Here is a 20,254-nt window from a genome sequence, read left to right as displayed (position 1 = left end):
CTGGTTTTAGATCTTTTTTGTTTTCTAACATATACATTCAGTGTTATAAATTTTCCTCTAAGTGCTGCTTTTGCTACATCCCAGAAATTTTGATGTTACGTTTTCATAGAGGTGAAACTATTTTTAAAATTATCTTGAGATTTTTTCTTTGATTCAAGTATTATATAGAAATTGGTCGCTAAATCTCTAAGCATTTGGAGATTTTTCTGCTTTCCAGTTGAATTCCGCTGTGATCTGAGAGTAGACATTGTATGATGTCTGCTCTTTGAAGATGTTTAGGTGTGTTTTACGGCCATAAACGTCATCTGCCTTGGTGAACTTCCCTGTGAGTTTGAGAGGAACGTGTAACATGCTGTAGGCGGATCACGCAATCTCTGGGTGTCAGTTACAGCCAGTTGTTGATGGTGCTGTTGGAGTTCAGCCCTGTCCTCACTGCTTTTGTGGGCCAGGTGTGCCCGTTTCTGACAGAGGGGAGCAAGTCTCCAACTCTCCTAGTGGGTTCATCTACTTCTCCTGGCTCCTGTCAGCTTTTGCCTCATTTATTTTGAAACTATTGCTAGACACCTACCTGAAGGATTGTTCTGTCCTCCCAGAGAATTGATTCCTTATCTTACAAGTGTGTAATGCCTCTCCATCCCTGATAACTTTCCTGGCTCCGAAGCCTGCTCTGTCGCAAATTAATGTAGCTGTCCTTCGATTAGTGTTAACATGATGTGCATATATATCTACATATATATGGGTGCTTGATTTATTTGTGTGTTTATATTTAGAGTGTGTTTCATGGGCTATGCATTTGGCACAGAGGTTAAGTCCCCACTTAGGATACCCACTCTTTATTGGAGTGCCTGGTTCAAGTTTGGCTCTTCCAATTCAGATCCAGCTTCCTGCTAAATGAGCGTCCTGGGAGGCAGCAGATGATGGCTCAAGTACCTGGGTCCCTACCACCCATGTGGGACACCTGATGGAGCTCCAGGCTCCTAGCACTGGCCTGGCAAAACCCTGGCTTTTGCAGGCATTTTGGGGAGTGAATCAGTACATGGAAGAATCTCAGTCTTTCTCTCTCTCTCTCTCTCTCTCCTTTTCAAATAAACAAAAAACAGCTTCTTTTAGGTAACATATAGTTTGGTCTTGTTTTTCTTTCTTTCCTGATAATCTGTCTTCTGATTCATGTAGTCACAAAAGTTGGACGTTGACCTTGGAAGTGATTAGTGATGTGATTGCAGCAAATCCTGCCACATGTGTCACTATTTCCCCTTCGCTGCTCTTGCTCTTTGTTTCTCTTTAGTCTTCCGTGACCTTTCTGTCTTTAGTGGTTTTCCCTGAGCATTTTTTATGATTCATTTTTTTCTCTTTTCCTAGAATATCTCTTTTGTGATTCTTTTAGCTGTTTGCCCTGGAGTGTGCAATATACATTTACAACAAATCTAAGGCTACTTTCAAATATCGCTCTACTGCTTCATGGTAATGAGAGTAGCTTTTCATCACAAAACCATAACAGATTTTATTTCTCCCATCTTTGTATCATTGCTGCCATCTATTTTCCTTGAAGGTAAGCATACATAAGTATATATATAAAATAGACATACACAGGGGCATGTATTAGTTTCCAGGATAGAGACACACACACATGAGAATACATAATCACATACCTTGTTTCTGTTATTTTGAAGGAGCTCTCGTTTGATCAGTTGTAAGGAAATAAGTTGTTATTTTTCTGTCACTTATTCCTTCCCTGATGTGTTTCCCTTCTCGTGTAGATTGGAGGCCCTGACCTGTTGTCTTCCTTCTCTCTAAAGAACTCCTTTTTACATTTCTTGTGCGGCGGCTCTACTGGCAACGTCCTCTTCCATTTTTGCTCTTCTGTGGAAGTCTTTATTCCCCCTAGCGAAGGGCCCTTTCACGGGATACAGAACTCTAGGCTGGCGGGGTGTTCGCTCAGTACTTCATTTTACGCCTCTCTTCTTGCTTACAGGTCCGACAGTGTGTTGAAATTCTCATTTTTGCTTTTTTTGGAGGTAACCCGGTGTGTTTCCTTCTGCCTTCTTAGAGGGTTTTGTCCTTATCTTTCAGTTTCTGTATTTGGAAAAAATAAATGTGCAGAGGTGCAGTTTCTGGCGTCTACCCTGCTTCCTCTTCTCTGGACTTTCTGGATCGGTGACTGGGTATCTGACACTGATGTGGAGAGATCTACTTGTTTCTTCCTGCAACTCCTTTGCATGTACGGAGTTGTCGCACAGTCGTTCTGGGTGTTTTTTCTCCTCCAGGTTTTGTTTTTTCCTCTTTGCTTCTTGGTTGTGGAGTTTCTTCTGAGACATCCCCAGGCCCGAGTTTGCTCCCTCCGCCGTGCCCAGTCTCCTAATGAGCCCATCGAAGGCATTCTCCATTTCTGGCACAGCGCTTTTGATCTCCAGCATTTCTTTCCGGTTCCTTGGAATTTGCATCTCTCCGCTGACATTGCCCGTCTGTTATTGCATACTGTCTGCTTTGTTCATGAAAGCCCTTAGCATAGTCACATAATTGTTTTAAATTCCCTGTCTGTTAATTCCAACATGACTTGCTATGTTTGAACAGTTCTGATGCTTGCTCTTTCTCTTCAAACTGTGATTTTTATTTTTGCCTTTTAGTATGTCTGGAAGTTTGTTTTTTTTTTTCCTCGATAAGGCATGATGTGTTAAAGGAATAGTTGTAAATATATCTTTGGTGTTGTGGTGGGCAAGAGTGGGCAGCTATGGTGGGTGTCCTGCGGTCCTATAATCTTGGGGTCTCAATCTTGGGGAGCCTGTGTTTCTCAGCTCCCCCACACCTTAGGTGGGCCAGGAGCACCAGAGGTGGTGGAGTTGGGTAATTCCCTTCCCCAGCTCAGTGTCTGCATGGCTGGGAGCCAGAGCTCAATCCAGGTCCCCGCGTGGGTGGCTGGGCCCCACCTCTTTTAAGCCCTCACTCTTTGCCAGCAATGGTGCTGTATAGCAGGAACCTGGAGTAAGGAGGTGGAGTCAGGAATTAAACCAGGCCCTCTGCTGTGGGCGTGGGGATCTGAACTGGCGTCCTAACTGCTTAACAGCTCTCCCCCAGTAAGTTTTTGATATTTAATTTTTTATTTCATATTTTAAAGTGAACTGAAAATATAGAGTGCCATCCAGAAGCACAAGAAAACCTTCGGCCTCCTGCTTTCTTCTTTCTTCGTATTTGTTTTCTTGTTTGTAAGACAATTGTACTATGAAGCTATTGTTCGTGATAGAAAATTTGAAAACAGGAAAGAACACAAACATTGAAAACAAAGGTGCCCAATTTCTTCTGTCTCTGCCAGAGTTATTCCCTCTTTAAATTCTGGCACTTGTATTTCAGACTTTTTCTAGATGTACTTCTATACGTTTTATGTTTTTGAATTAAAAAGCAGGATTTTATTGGTAAAGTTAATAATGACATGTTCACTTAATGGATACTTTTGCCATTTATATATAACTGTCAAGCCCATTAGATAGGTTATAGTACATTCATATGCTGGAGTCATATTATGTGACAGTTAAAGAGATCTTGAAGTGTGCACTTGACAGTCACGGAATGGTCCTCAGACTAAATTAAGTAAGGTGAGGAATAGTGTGGTGACTATGCTACCTTCATATCATTAATTTTGAATTTTAAAGTTTGAGAGCCATAGATACCCAGGGAGAAAAAGACAGAGACAGATACGGAGGGTGCAGCCATCTGCTCATTCACTCCCCAAATGCCTACAACAGCTGGAACTGGGCCAGGTGAACACCAGAAGGCAGGAATGCAATCCAGGTCTTCCAATTACTTGAGCCATCATCACCTGCCATCTCCCCGGATCTGCCTTGGCAATCAACTGAAGTCAGGAGCCAGAGCTGGGGGTCAAACACCGATACTCTGATGAGGGACTCAAGTGTCTTACACACCATCTGTATCCCTAGGCCAAATGATCATCCCTGTATGCTGGGGATGTGTGTGTGTGTGTGTGTGTGTGTGTGTGTACACAGATCAGGCATATTCAGGGGGTCTTCAGAAAGTTTGTGGGAAATGTTTATTGTAAAAAAAAACGGGTCATGGACTTAAAAAACATTTTCACCAAAATAAACTTGTCTTTTAATTGCAATTCCCATGAACTTCTGGAAGCTCCCTCACGTGTATACACATGCATCCCGTGCACCTCTGAAAGAATCTGTAGGAAACTCACCAATGGGCAGTATTGGGGAGTCAACCAAAATACTCGCGATCGGAGTCATGGCTTGTTCTTAAATTTTTTTTTTTTTTCCATTTTTTTTTTTTTTTTTTTTTGACAGGCAGAGTGGACAGTGAGAGAGAGAGAGAGACAGAGAGAAAGGTCTTCCTTTTGCCGTTGATTCACCCTCCAATGGCCGCCGCGGCTGGCGCGCTGCGGCCGGCGCACCGCGCTGATCCGATGGCAGGAGCCAGGAGCCAGGTGCTTTTCCTGGTCTCCCATGGGGTGCAGGGCCCAAGCACCTGGGCCATCCTCCACTGCACTCCCTGGCCACAGCAGAGGGCTGGCCTGGAAGAGGGGCAACCGGGACAGAATCCGGTGCCCCAACCGGGACTAGAACCCGGTGTGCCGGCGCCGCTAGGCGGAGGATTAGCCTAGTGAGCCGCGGCGCCGGCCTTGTTCTTAAATTTAATATGCATGTTTCCATCTTGATTTAATTATTTCTCTCCTGGATTGCTTTGAGTAACTAATTGTGTGCTTTTGTCATTTGTCTCTAGTTGAACAAACACCATAAGGAACATCCTTGTAGCTCAATCTTTGCATACTTTGATTGTCTTAAGATGGAGTCCCTTGATGTGGCTTTGATAGGCTTGCAAGGCTTCAGTTTTTTAAATAAAGAATTTACTTGTTTATTTGAAAGGCAGAGAGGGAGAGAGTCTTCCGTCCACTGGTTCACAGATCTGGCTGCAACAGCCAGATGTGGGGCAGGCTGAAGCCAGGAGCCCAGAGCTCTGTCTGGGTCTCCCGTATGAGTGACAGGAGACCAAGTACTTGGGCCATCATCTGCTGCCTTTGCAGGTGCGTCAGCGGGGAGCTGGAGCAGCAGTGGAGTAGCTGGGACTCGAACTGGCAGTCTGACATCAGGTGCCAGTGTCACAGGTACTGGCTTAACCCACTGCTCCGTGTTGCAGAATGTTTGACAGGACCCGCCAGACTGCCTGCCCTGAATTTCCATCCCCACCCCGAGTGAGTCCGTACCTGTACCCTGTGTGCTGGCTGCCCCTGTGAGTGGGATTTATGTTCATCCTTGATGGTTTGATGAGCACAACAGAGAGACACTGGAATCTTCTTGTTTAAAGTTGTATGCATTTGATTTGCAGTCAAGTGTAACATTTTAAATGTATGTAGTGTCAATTTGCTTTTCCTCTTCTGTGAGTCACCTAAGTTTGCCTTTGTTAAATTTTTCCTTCCAGGTATTTGTCTTTTTTGTTGTTGTTATTGCCACTGTTCTTTTTTGTGCTTATATGGTATGGATATTAAACTTTGTCTCTCATACAGCCTACAAATATTTTACTGGTTTATTTGCTTTTTTTTTTTTTGGTTTGGTTTCTGTTGGTTTTAAGGTAGAGGATTTAGTTTTTCTGTAGCCTTCTGTAGCCTTCTTTCTTTTAAAAGATTACTTATGGGAAAGGCAGAGAGACAGAAAGAGAAAGAGAGAAAGAGAGAGAGGTCTTCCATCCACTCGCCCAGCTCCCACAATGGCCAAATCTGACTCAGGTTGAAGCCTGGAGCCTGGAACTCCATCCTGGTGTCCCACATGGATGGCAGGGACCCAGGTATTTGGTATTGTGTGATATGGCCATCTTCCCAGGTGCATTAGCAGGAAGCTGGATCAGAAGCTGAGCAGCTGGGACTTGAACCGGCACTCCAGTATGGGATGCTGGTGTCTAAAGCAGCAGTACAACCTGCTGTGCCACAGCGCCACCCCCCCCCCCCCGTGGCAACTCTTCACTATCATATTTTGAAGCTCGACATTAAGTATCTATATTTTCTTCTTGGACATTTAAGCTTTCTTCTAACATTTATGCCTTTAATCCTTATGGAATTAATTTCGGCATATACTGATATGAGCAAAATAGACAACTTACTCCTTCTTTAATGTTAGCCATTTTTAATCTCATCATCTAGCATTGTTGCTGATATATGGAAAATCCAGGGGCTTTTGTGTGTTTATTTTAAAATTGACAGCCTTCCTCTAATTTTAAATTTGAGTTGCTAGTCTGCTTTTCTAGGTAGATCATTGTGTTCTGAGTTTTTCAGTACTTACACTTCCTAGTTTACGGCTTTTATCTCTTTGGCTCTGAATTCTCGAACAGCCTTAGATAATAGTGTAGACATTTGATACTTCCGTTCGCTTTTCTGTGGTGTTTTGCTGTTGCCAGAACTCTGGCTTGCGGGAAGCCTTGTGAGCGCTCAGCGACCTCAGAGGTCCCCTTCGGCTGATGTGGTCCGGGCTTAGCCTGGCTTGGCTCCCCCTGGTTGTGAACACGGGAAGTGCTCAAGACAGAGTTCAGGAATGTTCTGTGAGCATCCCCTCCAGCCAGGCCCACACTGTGACCCTAATGGTTTCCAGAAAAGCCCCTACACTGCCATGGCTGTGCACCGCTGGAAGGCAGCCCTCCCGACTGTTAGCCTGGGGCCGGAGAACTGACGGCGATGTGACTGCCGCGGAGTGCCTGCAGGTGCATTGTCCTGGCTTACGGCAGCACCTGGAAGCTGAGGTGCACCCACCTGTCGCTGTAGCCAAGGGGACCCGTTCTGAGAGGTGCTTGCTGGCTGATGTCATTGTCATGTGAATGTCACACACCTGGGCACGGAGCACATGTGTGGCCAACAAACAACGCAAGATTCAATCAAGGGAGCCATCAAGAGACACAGTAAACGTGGGACCCGAGGTGCTGCTGCCCCACCCACCCTGGCAGGCTGTTTCGCACTCGGGTCTTTAAGCAGGACACTGTCAGATGATGATAATTAGCGCAGAATGGTAACCTCGTGAAACAGGTGTTTATTGTCACGATCGGCGATGGGGCTGACCACGCTGCACCTTGCTGTGTGTGCTGCACCTTGGTACAGCTGACAGCAGAGTGGGTGTGCTTATGCTGGCACCCCCCAGCTCATGGACCCCCTGCCGTCCGTGGGGTTTGTCGGAGTCTGAAACGGTGTTCCTCAGTGCCTGGCTGGATTGCGAAGCCGCAGATGGGTTTGTTGTGTGGTATTTGGGAGGAGTGGGAATGGCGTGCAGGGGTCGGGGCGTGGCTGTGACTGTCTCGCACTGTACCCTGCGCTCTGTGGAAGGAAGGTTGGGCAAAGACCTTGGAGGACCCTCCCGGCACGAAGCCCGTACTGTGAGCATCTTCCCTGGTGCCTTCATGGAGTCCCCTGCCAGGGAGAGGCCAGGGCCCCATCTCAGGACGATACTGAGGCTTCCTGACAGGGCTGCTCTTCCCCTGTGAGACCGCCCGGGCCTCTCGCTCCTTAGCGGGGCTCCGGATGCCAGCTCAGACAGTGCCCAATGACAAACAACAGGGAGGATTTGATCTGCAGGGAGGTTGACACTGAGGGGCTGCCCAGCCAGCCCTGGCTGCTGAAGGGAGGGTGACACTCGGAGGAGGGCAGAGCTGGCCAAAGCTCCCTGGGAGGCGCCAGTACCCCCGGGAGCGTCCCCGTGGGGCTGTGTCCCTCCACATTGTGTCTGTGCTGTCTCCTGTTCCGCAGGGCTCCTCCTCCGTCACTGCCTGCCTGTCCCCATCTCTTCCCAGCCCTTCTCTTCCCCAGCCCTCCTCACTGCCCACCCTGACCTTGACCCCGCGCTCCTGGCACCTGTGAGGACATTGAGTGTCTCCTTCCTTGCACCCTGCCAGCTCCTCGTCCCCTTTCTTCCCAGCGTCTTCCTTTCTGCTCCCATCTGTTGCCATCTGTGCAGTTAGATTTGGTATTGTGTGATAGGGCAAAGAATTTCAGAGTTATCTGGAGCTGTGTGTACCCATGATTCTAAATGTAATTGGATTAGGGTCATTTTATTTTTTGTTCTCTGATGGAGCCAGAACCCTAAAATGTTTTATACTTAGCTGAATTTATTTTTATTAAAAGTATTTCTGTTTCACTAAACAAATAATTGGAGCATGCATGTTAAAGCACTGGCTGTGTTGTAGGGTGCAGACTTTCCGGTTTGGGGAAGCTTGTGTCTATTATCAGCAGCTCCGAGCGAGAGATCCCAGGGAGGACAGAGATTCGAACACACCCTTGCTGGCATCACCCCTTGGAGTCAGTTTGTAGCCCCAGTAGTACTAACCAGTCCCTTGTTTTCTTTTCTTGCTGTTGGCTGTTATCTGTGTGCCTGGAACTCTCAGGATGAAATTTTGACCGTCATCCGAAGAGTGGACGATAACTGGGCAGAAGGAATGCTTGGGGACAAGATTGGCATCTTCCCCCTGCTGTACGTGGAGGTGAGTACACCAAGGCCCTCATACCGGGCCCAGCCTGGCCCTGCATCCGTGCCATGTGGGCCATCATGCTTCCCCCCACGGTGAGCCTTGAGGACCTAAATGCCCTCTGCAAACACATTGGTGCTGTCTCAACCGTGGCTGGCTCCCCCGGCTTACCAGATGGGCATACCAAGACCAACGGTGCAAACCTGGCTGAGCTGGGCTGGCCACGGGCTGCTGGAAACATCTGTACTTCCTGGTGCACTGTAGAAATCTTCCTCTCGCTATAGTCTTTACAACCCCTGTGCACCAGCTGCTGAGGCTCCCACACCAGTGGGGCTCCCCAGGCTGCCCCGTCCACACGCTGCTGGCCAAGACTCACGCCGTTTCCAGCTCCTCCTGCCGCTGTCCCAGCCATGGTCCCATCCCTTGCTGTTTTGTCCCATCAGTCTCGTGGGGCACTGCTGATGGCCAGTCTCTGCTGACCGCCCCTACACCTGTTCAGCTGGGGAGTGGAGCCCCAGCTGTCCTTGTCCTGGTGTCCATGGGGGACACTGAGAGGAGCTGAGCAGGCACCCTTGACCTTGAGAAATTCCAGTGCAACAGACAGGACCGGAGTTAGACCCAAACATTGGACAGTATCCTCCTCCCATGCCTCTAGTCCCTGAGGGGTGGAATAATTTATAGCTGTTTTAGAAGTGGCAATGGCTGAGTCTGAGGGAGTGCCTGCTCCCCCACATGTGGGGGCCATGGAGCCGCCCATGGAGACGATGCAGCATGGGTCCTGCGTGAGGGGCTCCATCATTCAGAAGTCAGCAGCTTCCCCCCGGGGCTCCAGGACTGCATGCCTGGGGTCTCCCCCAGCCTGGCCCTCTGCTGTCCCTGACAACAGAGCTTGTCTCTCGCAGGCCGAGACACGTTAGAGGGCAGGGCGTGTGAGGCAGCTGTGGGCAGGTCAGGGTGGCCTGGGCGTCAGAGGGGGACCCAGCTGGTCACGCATCACCCTGCTTTAGTACTTCAATGTGAAGGGTCCGGGCAGGTGTGTCGGCTTCCTGAGCCTGTGTTTATCCCTCAGACGAGGCCACAGTGGGAGTCTCCCATGCTTCAACCTCGGCAGACCTGAGCTCAGGGCGCCTGGCACCTGGGGCAGCCAGGGACCCCGCACCCACCAGTGCTGGAGGCCTGGCCCTCTGGCCCTCTTGGAGAACACTGCCTTCTGTGCCGTGGGAGAGGGCCAGCTCTAGGAAGGGAGGACCAGGGCTAGCAGGGGCACTGGGGGCTGGGCTGACAATTCCAGCGTGGCGGACAGAGCCAAGCCCTTTGGAGTCCATAAACATGTGTCTGCGTGTGGGTGGTGTTGGGCAGCTATTGATGCAATGTATAGATCCTGCAAACATAATGGTGCAAAACCTAAAACCCTGATTTAACTGAGTGAATATTATAATACCCCCGAAAAGCATGAAAGTTAGCAGGGGCAGCTTCTTCCTGTGTTGAGAGCCTTTCAGCACAGTAACCACACTGTGCATTGCCCGTGGTTGTGTTCGGGGCTGCAGCCTTGAACTCTGTTCGTCCGGTGCACGCAGCTTGCTGTCTCCTCCTCGCGTGGGCTTTGATAGACAAAATATTGTGTTGACCCTGTGCCTCTCCATGCAGTTCTGAAGTAACTGATGATAACTAATGGGGCTCCGCGACAGCTTCCTCTGAATCATTCTTCAGCCTGCAGGAGTCCCGTGCTAGTTTACGGTTGCAAGCCCCTCTTCCCTGAGTTGGATTTGCCATCTCACAGGCTCGGTGTTGCTGCCCCGTTGTCTTGTAGGTTTTTAGCCCCTGGCGGAAGCGCACAGTAGGAATTCAGGAAGGTGAGAGGGGCTGTGTGCTTGTCAGGGTTCTCCAGAGAGAACCACCAGGAGGTGGGTGCGTGCGTGGAGGCGTGGATGCAGGCACAGATGGGTGAGAGCGGATGTATCGGGAGCGATAGGGAGGCTAAGTCCCACACGGGCCGTGTACAGGCTGCAGACCCCGGGAGACCTGTATCATGGCTCAGTCCAAGTCTAAAGGGCTCAGAAGCCAATTCAAGGCCAAAGGCCCAAGCACCCAGATGGATGCCTGGAGTAGTCCTGGGATCCCCAGGCTGGACAGCCTGGAGTTCTGTCTCAGCTCCAAAGAGAGGGACATCTTCCTTTCTTGTTCTGTCCAGGTCCACTGCTGATTGGATGATATCCACCCCCATGGAGGGCGGGTCTTCCCCACCCAGCCCACTGCTGATTGGGTGATAGACACCCCCCCCCATGGAGGGTGGGTCTTCCCCACCCAGCCCACTGCTAATTGGATGATATCCACCCCCATGGAGGGCGGGTCTTCCCCACCCAGCCCACTGCTGATTGGGTGATAGACACCCCCCCCCATGGAGGGCGGGTCTTCCCCACCCAGCCCACTGCTAATTGGATGATATCCACCTCCATGGAGGGCGGGTCTTCCCCACCCAGCCCACTGCTGATTGGGTGATATACACCCCCCCATGGAGGGCGGGTCTTCCCCACCCAGCCCACTGCTAATTGGATGATATCCACCCCCATGGAGGGCGGGTCTTCCCCACCCAGCTCACTGCTGATTGGATCCACCCACATAGAGAGCGGGTTTTCCCCACCCAGCCCACTGTTGATTGGATGATATCCAGCCCTCTAGGTGTTCCTGAATGCAGTCAGGTTGGCACCTACAGTGGGCCATCACAGGGCAGAACTCCTAATGAGCGAGGTGGCGCGGCAGTGAATTTGGAATCCCTTTCTCCCGTTGTGCACCCACCACTGTGCCGTACAACTGAGGCTGGGTATGCAGGTGAGCAGATATGCGGTCCTGGAGAGGGGGCGCCTGTGTAGTCACCGGTCCCCTTCTTCCCAGGACTCCGTCAGCCTCCCACAGAGAAACTGAGCAGGTCAGGAAGTGAGGGGCCAGAAAAGGAAACTTCACACCCCACCCCCACCCCACCCCCCACCCCAGCTGCTGCCTGAGAACACTCCGCCTAGGGTAGCAACGACAGATGGATTTTCTCCCTCCGTAGCAGGCGGACAGTGCCCCACAGAGATTCACAGATACAAGCCCCGGGGGGAGGGGGTGGTCCAGCAGCCCAGAAACAGAATGTGTGGGTGTTACAGCCACTGGCACCTGGGTGCAGGTGCTTCTGGGCTGACAGGACACCAGCTGCTCCCCGCGACACCCTCACCAGCCCAGCGAGAGGGCAATGCCTCCGAGACAGAGGGACCTCTGTTGGATAAAGGACCTACACAGTCGCCTCCGGCCCCTCTCTTCTCTTTTTCTCATTTTTATTTACTTGAAAGGCGAATGATGGAGAGAGGAACAGGCATCTTCCATCCACTGGTTGATTCCCCAGACACCCACAATAGCCGGGGCTGGGCCAGGCTGAAGCTGGGAGCCAGGAACTCCATCTGGGACTCCCACATGGGTGGCAAGGGCCCAAGCACTTAGGCATCAGAGATGGAGGAGAGACTCTCCAGGATGGGATCCGGGCATCCCAAGGAATGTCTTAACTCCCAGTTCTGCTGAAGTGCTGGCACACGCTTGCCCTGGCATTGACTTGGGATGGGCTGGGTCTTTCCACCCCACTTCTCCGCCAGGGTCCCTTCAGGGCTGCAGAGGTGGAGCCAGCGTGTGGGATTGGGGGTCTGGAAGGGGCGGCGTGGACATTGCATAGTCACTGAGGAGCCATGGAAGCCCCAGGTGTCAGGTTACGCTCCTGCCTGTACAGCTGTGAAACCGGCCATGTGCAGCCGCATCCCACATCCCGACGTTTTCCCGTGAAGTGGTGGGGGGAGTGCATGGGTGGGTCCCCATGCCTGGCCCAGGGCTGGGTGTGCTGCAGGCACTGGCAGGCAGCCACTTGAGAGACCTTGTTGGAAGCATGCTTTGAGAATCCCTGCGGTCTCTGCAGGAGAGGTAAACAGCTGCCAAAGGCAATGGGGCAGGAGAGGTCCATGCACCCTGGTAGACGGAGCAAGACAGGCCACCCCTTCTGGGGGTGTCGAGGGGAGCCCAGGCAGGAATCTTTGCTTATGCCTGTGCATCTGTCTCTAGCACACACAGGCCTAAACATAGAGTGCAGTGGGGATAGATGTTCCAGTGTGCCTGTCTACCCATCCTGTCCTTGGCACTGTTTCCGGCTGGAGTCCCACTGATGGACTTTCCTCCTTATCCCGGGCTTCTTTGCCTGCTGGGTGATTTTTTGCTTGGGCACCTGCTTCCTGGCTCTTACCTTGTGGGAAGTTGGGTGTCTACAACTACTCCAAAAAGCATGCCTGAGCTTGGGAGTTCTGGGACACTGTTCGGTTCCTTAGACACAGTCTGATGCTTGCAGACTCTCTCTGAAGCTGTCAGACAGGGCTGATCTTCCCTGCTCTGTGCCCAGCGGCTGGGGCTGCCTGCTTTGTCCGTCTTCATGCTTCTCCCTTTGTGATCTTTGGCGCCCACTTCCTGGGTTTGGGCGCACAGGGAGAAGCAGGTGCAGCCTTGGTAGCCGGGGCACCTTTGGGATTCAGGTTCTAAGCTCAGATGGCGCCTGTGCGTTTAAGGAGGCTTCCTCCGGCCACTCCAAGCCCCGGAGTATGGCAAACGAGAAAAGGCAGCTAATTCCGGCTTTATCTTGTTTCTGCTACACCCACTCAGAGAAATTCAAAGCTCTGCTCCCTGTTGCTTTTACGTGTTTGAAACCCCACAAAGAGAGAGCAATTAAGAGTTCCATTTGGAAACTCCCAAGGCCTCTCTCCTGTGGGAGGCAAAGGCAAAGCTGTGGGGCACCAAGCACAGCCCCCAGGGGTCTTCCGTGCAGTGATTGTTCCCTCTTACTGCTCGGCCACTCCCCCCGTCCCCCACGGAGGCCACTCTGGCTCTCTGGGAGACCATTCTGATGAGGGTCTGGAAGCTTCCATCTGCCACACGCAGTTACACTCCGTGCTGACCTCTCCCCTCCATCACAGCCCTGGCGAGTTGGGTTTCTGCCTGGTGATGCCAAGGAGAGCAAGTGGCAGCCCCAGACACCTGCCCGTTGCCAGCTCAGAACCGAAACACCCCTGCCGCCGGCGACTGTGCCTTTCTTACTGGCTGGGAAGACAGTGGCTCCTTGTGCCTTGGGTTTCTGCTACGGGCTTAGCCCTTGGCCGAAAGAACAGGTTTCCCATGTTATGAGATGCCCTCTGCCCTGTCCACAGGGAGCCGCCATTTCTTTCTCCACCCATTTGTTCATGCATTTCCTGTGCCCGGCCCTGGGGATGCACAGGGAAGGATTGTCTCAAAGCCCACATTATCATGGGAGGAGACACAGAGTGGAGAAAGGGGGTGGGTTCTGCAGGTGTCAACGGGGGAGATAGACAGCTGTGGAGGAGGGGCAAGAGAATGAGGCCAGGTGGAGCCGCAGGTGTCATGATGGCACTCGGAAGCCCTCTGAGGAAGCAGACTGTGGGGGAGCAGGGGCTTCCGGCTGTATTCTGAGCTGGGCAGTGGCTGATGGACGAGGAAGCCAGGGTAACGGGCAGGCTGGACGAGATGGGGGTGAAGTGGGATAGGGACAGTGGGAAGCCATTTCCACAGATCCTGAGGGTCACTCTGGGGACCTAGGCATTTGCTCCAGGTTTGTATCCATGACCTCTGACCCTGGGCCTGCGGGTCATGTTCTTAGGCCAGCCTCTGCCTGCACTGAGGTGAACTTTGATGGGGAAAACCGAATAGACAGAGATTTCAGGACTGAAAGTTTTCAGGAGGTGGTCCTAGGGAAGCCCCAGGTCTGGGGCACCTCGCGTGCAGGCAGAAGGCTTAGGGCAGTCCCATCTGTGCAGGCTCCCAGTGGTGTTGCCAGGCAACATCCCCAAACTGGTTGGAGGCATTGCTGTAGAACCCCCAAACGGGGCTCGCTCGCCCGACGTGCAGAAAACCGATCTCTGACATCGGGGTGGTGGGAGAAAGCCGGTGTTTATTGCAAAGCACAGAGCAAGGAGCGTGGCAGCTGCGGCTTACCTCCCAGACTCCCCAAGGAGTTAGGGGTGAAGGCTCTTAGACATTGACATTGGGGCTGAGAACTGTGATCAGCCCGTGTCCAAGGTTTTAGAGCAGAGGACTTGCCCAGACCAACCTGGCTCTGTCTCTCAGCTCGCTTTCCCCTCCCCTACCTTGGTTTCCATATTTTGTGAGGGGAGGGAGTGATAGTCTCACCTACTTGGTAGGGCTCTCAGCAAATCAGCTACATAAGCCAAGGGCCCAGTGAGAACTGTGTTACAATGTATCATTGCCTCTTCTTGTTCTTTAGGTTCCTGCACACAGCATCCCCTGTTGCAAAAAATTATTTTTGGTGCTTGAGTGTTGCTTTTGAGACTAGAATACAAATAAGGAAAGCGAACTTCAATGCTTTTCAAGGAAGCAATCTGGAATGTACTTGGGTTTCACTCCTGAAGAAAAACAAACATTTGGAGACCTGTGGCTGGCAGGAGAGGCTGTCTGAAGGAACCGACCCTGAACGGCCGTTCAGCGCGGAGAGGCAGGAAGCTGGCCACCTCCCTGGGCCACCCCCCTTCCCAGCCCGCAGGCAGTCCTGCCTCAGTGCGTCTCCTCCCATGGCATCAGAAACAGGTTGCTAAGCCCTGTGACGGAGGCAAGTTCTGAGACCAGGGACAGAAAAATAAACCCAGGAGGCCACCTTGATGCTTCTGAAAACCTCTTTGCATTAAAGATGGGTGTGTGGTTGAAACTCGGCTTCCGTTCTAACAGGCTGCACATGTCCACCTGTTGTTAACGTGTAAGTTTGGGGAAGCTGCATGAGGTTGTTACAGAGGGTGGTCTCAGCAGTTCCGGGATCCCCGCTGAGAGATGAGGTGGGTCCCAGAGAGAGCTTAGCTTTGTAACAGGTGAGGCTCAAAGACGCAGATCCGAGTGAAGCAAAGGAGCTTGCTAGTGCTCACCCACACAGCCCGGCCCCGGGACCCCCACTGGAGAGAGGTGGCGCTGAATGGGAGCCCAGGTGGAGGCAGCGGAGCCCAGGATCCACGAAGCTCCGGCCCTTGCGGCCATTTGGGGAGTGAACCAACGGAGGGAAGACCTTTCTCTCTGACTCTCTCTCACTGTCTGTAACTCTACCTGTCAAATAAATTAAAAAAAAAAAAGTTCAGACATAGCGCGGTGGCCAGTGGGCGTCAGAGCTTCTCCGTTCACTCATACACTCAGGGTCCAGACCTTTCCCAGCCGCCCTTGCAGGCAGACCCAGTCCTAAACAATGGCTCAGCAGGCTTCATTTGCAAAACCAGCTGGCTCTGGCCCTGGGCCTCTGGGGTTTTGCCACCCTGCCCTGCCCTGCCCGCCAGCCCCCGCTCAGCCTCTGTGTTTCCACTCTGCTTCCCTTGCATCCCATTTTGGCCTGCTCAGTCCCTGACCGTGGGGTGGCAGCCCCCGTGGGAGCCTGGGGTCAGGAAGCTCCCTGACAGTTCTGGACGTTCCCCGACAGCTGCCACAGCCTGTCCCGCCCAGCGGGCGGCTGTCACCCGGGCACTGAACCAAACCTTTGCTAGACCTCGCCTGAAAGTCAGCACACTTGAACAACACCTGCATGCCCAGGGAGCTGAAAAACATCCGAGGCTCTTAGAGCACTTCTCGCTTTGTGCAAACTGGAAAAAAAATAGATTACTGCCAGGACCCAGGAGGCCTCCCTGTAGGCCCATAGACGCCCAGCCTAATCCGCTCTTTTGTCTCGTTTTGGTTCTAGTGACTTTTTCTGATTGCAAAAATAATACCTGCCTATTATTCAAAATAGGGAGGTTCAGGAAAGTGTAAAGAAGAAAATTAAAATCACCCATAATCCTACAAGTAAATATGAATGGACGTGTAGGAAAAGAATGAAATGAAATGCTGTTAGCATATTGTTCTATTTTCTGTATTTTTTTCTATGCATAAATTTCCATGTATTTTGGGCAAGTTTGGAATTGTGCTGTTCTCGTGTGATTGTGAGAATTTCCCACTGACATTAACGCAGTGGCTTCAGAGTGCTTCTGCTCCCCGCCAGTCTTCCGAGAGACCTGCCGAGGTTTGGAAGCCAACCCCGCCCCCTTCTCAGCCCTTGGGCCTGCTCCAGCCACTCTGTTCCCCTTTTCCCCCCTTAGTCGGTCCAGCCACACTGCTACCACAGGGCCTCTGCACATGCTGTTCCCCTTCCCTCTCACCATCCAATACACGCGACAGAGCAAACTGGCTGTCCACAACAACAGGGATTTTGTCTGTTCTTTTTCTTTTCTTTCACACCGATCTACCTGGGCTGCCCCTCGTGGGGGTCTCCCTCCCACTCCTACAGTGCCTCTGGTGTTGCTTGCCTTTCATGTCATCTGTAACTCCAAGGACAGGAACCTCCTCCAGTGTAGAAGCTGCCCCCATAGCGTGTGTGGAACACGGGTTTGCTGGGTGAATGGGAGAGTGTCCAGACAGCATTGGCACCAGTCCCTATGAATGTTTAGCGCTCAGGGCCGGCCGTCACCGTGGTGCAGCAGGTTAAGCCACCGCCTGCAGCACGGGTGTCCCGTGTGGGTGCCAGTTCATGTCCTGGCTGCTCTGCTGTGGCAGTAGAAGATAGCTCACGTCCTTGGGCCCCTGCACCCGCGTGGAAGACCAGGAAGAAGCTCCTGGCTCCTGGCTTCAGCCTGGACCAGCCCTGATTGTTGTGGTCGTTCGGGGAGTAAACTAGTAAATAGAAGCTCTCTCTCTCTCCCTCTCTGTCTCTCTCTTTCTGCCTCGCCTTCTTTCTCTCTATAACTCTGCCATTCAAATAAATAAATGATTATTTTCAAAACAATGTCTAGAGCTCAGTGTGTGCAGTAAATACAGGCCTGGCCTCGGTAATAGGCCTGTGCGGGGAGGGAAGAGGAATGGCTCCCTACCCTGGGTGACTGCGGCTAGCGCCCTCCCCGTGAGCGGATTTGTCTGACCTAACTTTTCACGTCATGCTTAACCAAAATCACAAGGCCTGACTTTTTTAAAAATTTTATTTATTTGAAAGGCAGAGTTACAGAGAGAGGTAGAGCCAGAGAGAGAGAGAGGTCTTCCATCTGTTGGTTCATTCCCCAAATAGCTGCAACAGCCAGAGCTGAGCTGATCCGAAGCCAGGAGCCAGGAGCTTCTTCCGGGTCTCCCATGTGGGTGCAGGGGCCCAAGGACTTGGGCCATCTTGTACTGTTTTCCCAGGCCACAGTAGAGAGCTGAATCAGGAGTGGAGCAGCCGGGACTCGAACCAGCACCCATACGTGATGCCGGCACTGCAGGCCAGGGCTTTAACGCACTACGGCACAGCGCCGGCCAAGGTCTGAGTTTTAAAGAGCCACATTTGAGTCTCTGGCATGAACCCAGGCCATTGCCTTGGCCAAGGGCACAGAGAGAGTTCAGGGGATAAGTTGCTTTGTTCAGCTTACAGGTTGGGCAGCATCCTCTGTAGAACAGCGTGTGGCAGAGGAAGTAGTGAGATGTGGCCGAGAGGTGAGCAGCGGCGGCTGTGTGTGCTGCTTTCTCACTGTGTGATGCCCAGGTCACCTCCATGGCAAATGCCACACCGTGACTGCCTCAGAGCGTTCATCAGGGGTCACGTGAGCAACGCCCCGGCTGGAAAACAGGATTCGGCTCCGCAGGTCAGGCAGCCGTGTAAGCCCCAAAGCCCTGCGTTGGTGGTGCTTTGGGGAGAGGGTGGAGACTTGATCCAGGCGTGGGCCCCATGGGAGCCCTGTCTGTCCCTGGGGGTGTGTCCTGGGCAGGTGGTTCTGGTGGGAGCCGAATCGGGCCCAACCCTGTCTCTGCTTCCTGCCTCACCGTGGGACCCCTTTTCCACACATACCCCACCATTGCCACCCCACCACCTGGCCAGACTCGTGGGCTGCCCAGGCTCGGCCTGTGCACCGCAAATCCATGAGCCCAAGTAAGCTTCCTTCCTTCCCAGTGGCTCTCTCAGGAATGTTTTACAGTGATGGGAAGCTGATCGACCCAAGCGGGAGTGGTGATGGGGTCAGGTCTCAGATGTATGTGGCTGGAGGTGGTAGCAGGCCCCAACTTCGTCAGGGGTGAGAGCCCCTGTGTCGGTTACCCCAGGCGCTGTAGGTGCGCCCCACCCACAGCCTGCAGGGATGAGGCATGTCCTGGAGGAGGGTGAGGAGGGAACTCCTCCTTCTCCGCCCACCAGGAGGCGCTGATCACAGACCAGCTGCTCTGCCTGCCCATCTCAGCCAGAAGCCTGCTGCTGGACAGGACCTGCCCAGGGGCAGCAGCAGCGTCTCCCGGGAGCACTAAGCCTAATAGGCCAGCATTGGCATCTGTAGAAAGACATTCCCCCCCCCCCCCCCCCCCCCGTCCCCAGGCACCACAGGGCGCACTGGGCTGTAAATGTGCTCAGAGCAGCGTCTCTGCTCACTAGAGCCTGGGCCGCGGTGGCGCTCAGGCCCTAGCCAGTGTAGATGGTGCATCCACAGAGAGGGGCGGGCTGCTGCCTTCTGAAACCGTGAGCCTCTGCATCCTGGGGCTCCCAGAATTTCCCTGCAGATGGGGGTTCAGGAACAAGTCGCCTGGCTCAGATCTCAGCCACAGGGCCCTGTCCCCCTGGGTGACAGATTGGCTGAGTGTGTGGCCGCTCTGCGCCATCTCAGGGTGGACATCTGCTCCTTGGCTGTTTTGCTCGTGGGCTGCACCCAACCCGGTGTCCTTCCTTCCATGTTAGATCTCCCCTCCTTCACTTCTGTTTCTTCCTTTTAATCAAATATTCAGTTTAAAGTCCTCTCACCAAGCCCGATGGTTTCTGGGTCATCCCCATGCTCTAGCACTGTCCGGGACCAAGCACCAAGATCGCAGACTGGCCTCGAGCTCCCCATGGGAGTAGGAATCTCCTGCATTGACCTGGTCCCTGCGGTCAGGTGCAGCCAGAACAATTCGAGAGCCGTGCTACGGAACTGCGTAAGCAACGGGTGGAAGAAACTTTTGTTCTTCGTGTATTGTTTTAAGATTTATTATTTATTTATTTGAAAGTCAGAGTTACACATGGAGAGAAGGTGAGGCAGAGAGAGAGAGAGAAAGAGAGAGAGAGAGAGAGAGAGAGAGGTCTTCCACCTGCTGGTTCACTCCCCAATCGGCTGCAGTGGCTGGAGCTGTGCCAACCTGAAGCCAGAAGCCAGGAGCTTCCTCTGGGTCCCCTGTGCGGGTGCAGGGGCCCAAGGACTTGAGCCATCTTCTACTGCTTTCCCAGGCCATAGCAGAGAGCTGGATCAGAAGTGGAGCAGCCGGGACTCGAACCGGCACCCATATGGGATACCAGCACTGCAGGCAGCAGCTTTGCTCGCTATGCCACAGCGCCGACCTCTTTGTGTATTTCTAGATGATTCTGTGGTTGGAACAAAGAGTGGCCGGAAAAGAAAATCACATCTAAGTTAATCAAGCAGATAAGACAGAGCCTCGGGGAGACATTACTAAGCATCACAGGCACGAAGCTGATAACAGTCTATAACAAAATACCTGAGCCAGGCGATTGATGAAGAATAGGGGTTTATTTAGCTCATGGTCCCGGTGGCTGGGACATTCCAGAGCATGGCACTGGCATTTAGGGAGGGCTTTCTCATGCACGGTAACATGGCAGGGCATCCCTGGGCGAGCCAGAGCAAGCTGCTGGCTCCAGTCTCCTGCTTTTCTGTAAAGTCACTTGTGCCAGCAGGGGCCCCAGCTCCAGATACCGTTAACACATGGCTTTAAAGAGTATGCATCCAAGGCTAGCGCTGTGGTGTAGCAGGTAAAGCCGCTGTCTGCA

At 52.5% G+C, this 20,254-nt stretch overlaps 1 protein-coding gene across 1 annotated transcript in view; it reads left to right on the top strand.

The window, feature by feature from the left end:
- The window catches only part of SH3RF3 (SH3 domain containing ring finger 3), a 330,082-nt gene that overhangs the window by 229,685 nt on the left and 80,143 nt on the right, over positions 1-20,254 (top strand). The window contains exon 3 of the mRNA XM_008252855.5: positions 8,368-8,463. Within this exon, the coding sequence (XP_008251077.2) occupies positions 8,368-8,463 (96 nt within the window). The remainder of the gene's footprint in view (positions 1-8,367; positions 8,464-20,254) is intronic.

This window comes from Oryctolagus cuniculus, chromosome 2, assembly GCF_051225735.1.
Source record: "Oryctolagus cuniculus isolate XC-2025 breed Fujian yellow rabbit chromosome 2, ASM5122573v1, whole genome shotgun sequence".
NCBI classification, from domain to species: domain Eukaryota; kingdom Metazoa; phylum Chordata; class Mammalia; order Lagomorpha; family Leporidae; genus Oryctolagus; species Oryctolagus cuniculus.
Note: the sequence above shows the minus strand (reverse complement) of the source record. Positions and strands in the feature narration are given on the sequence as shown.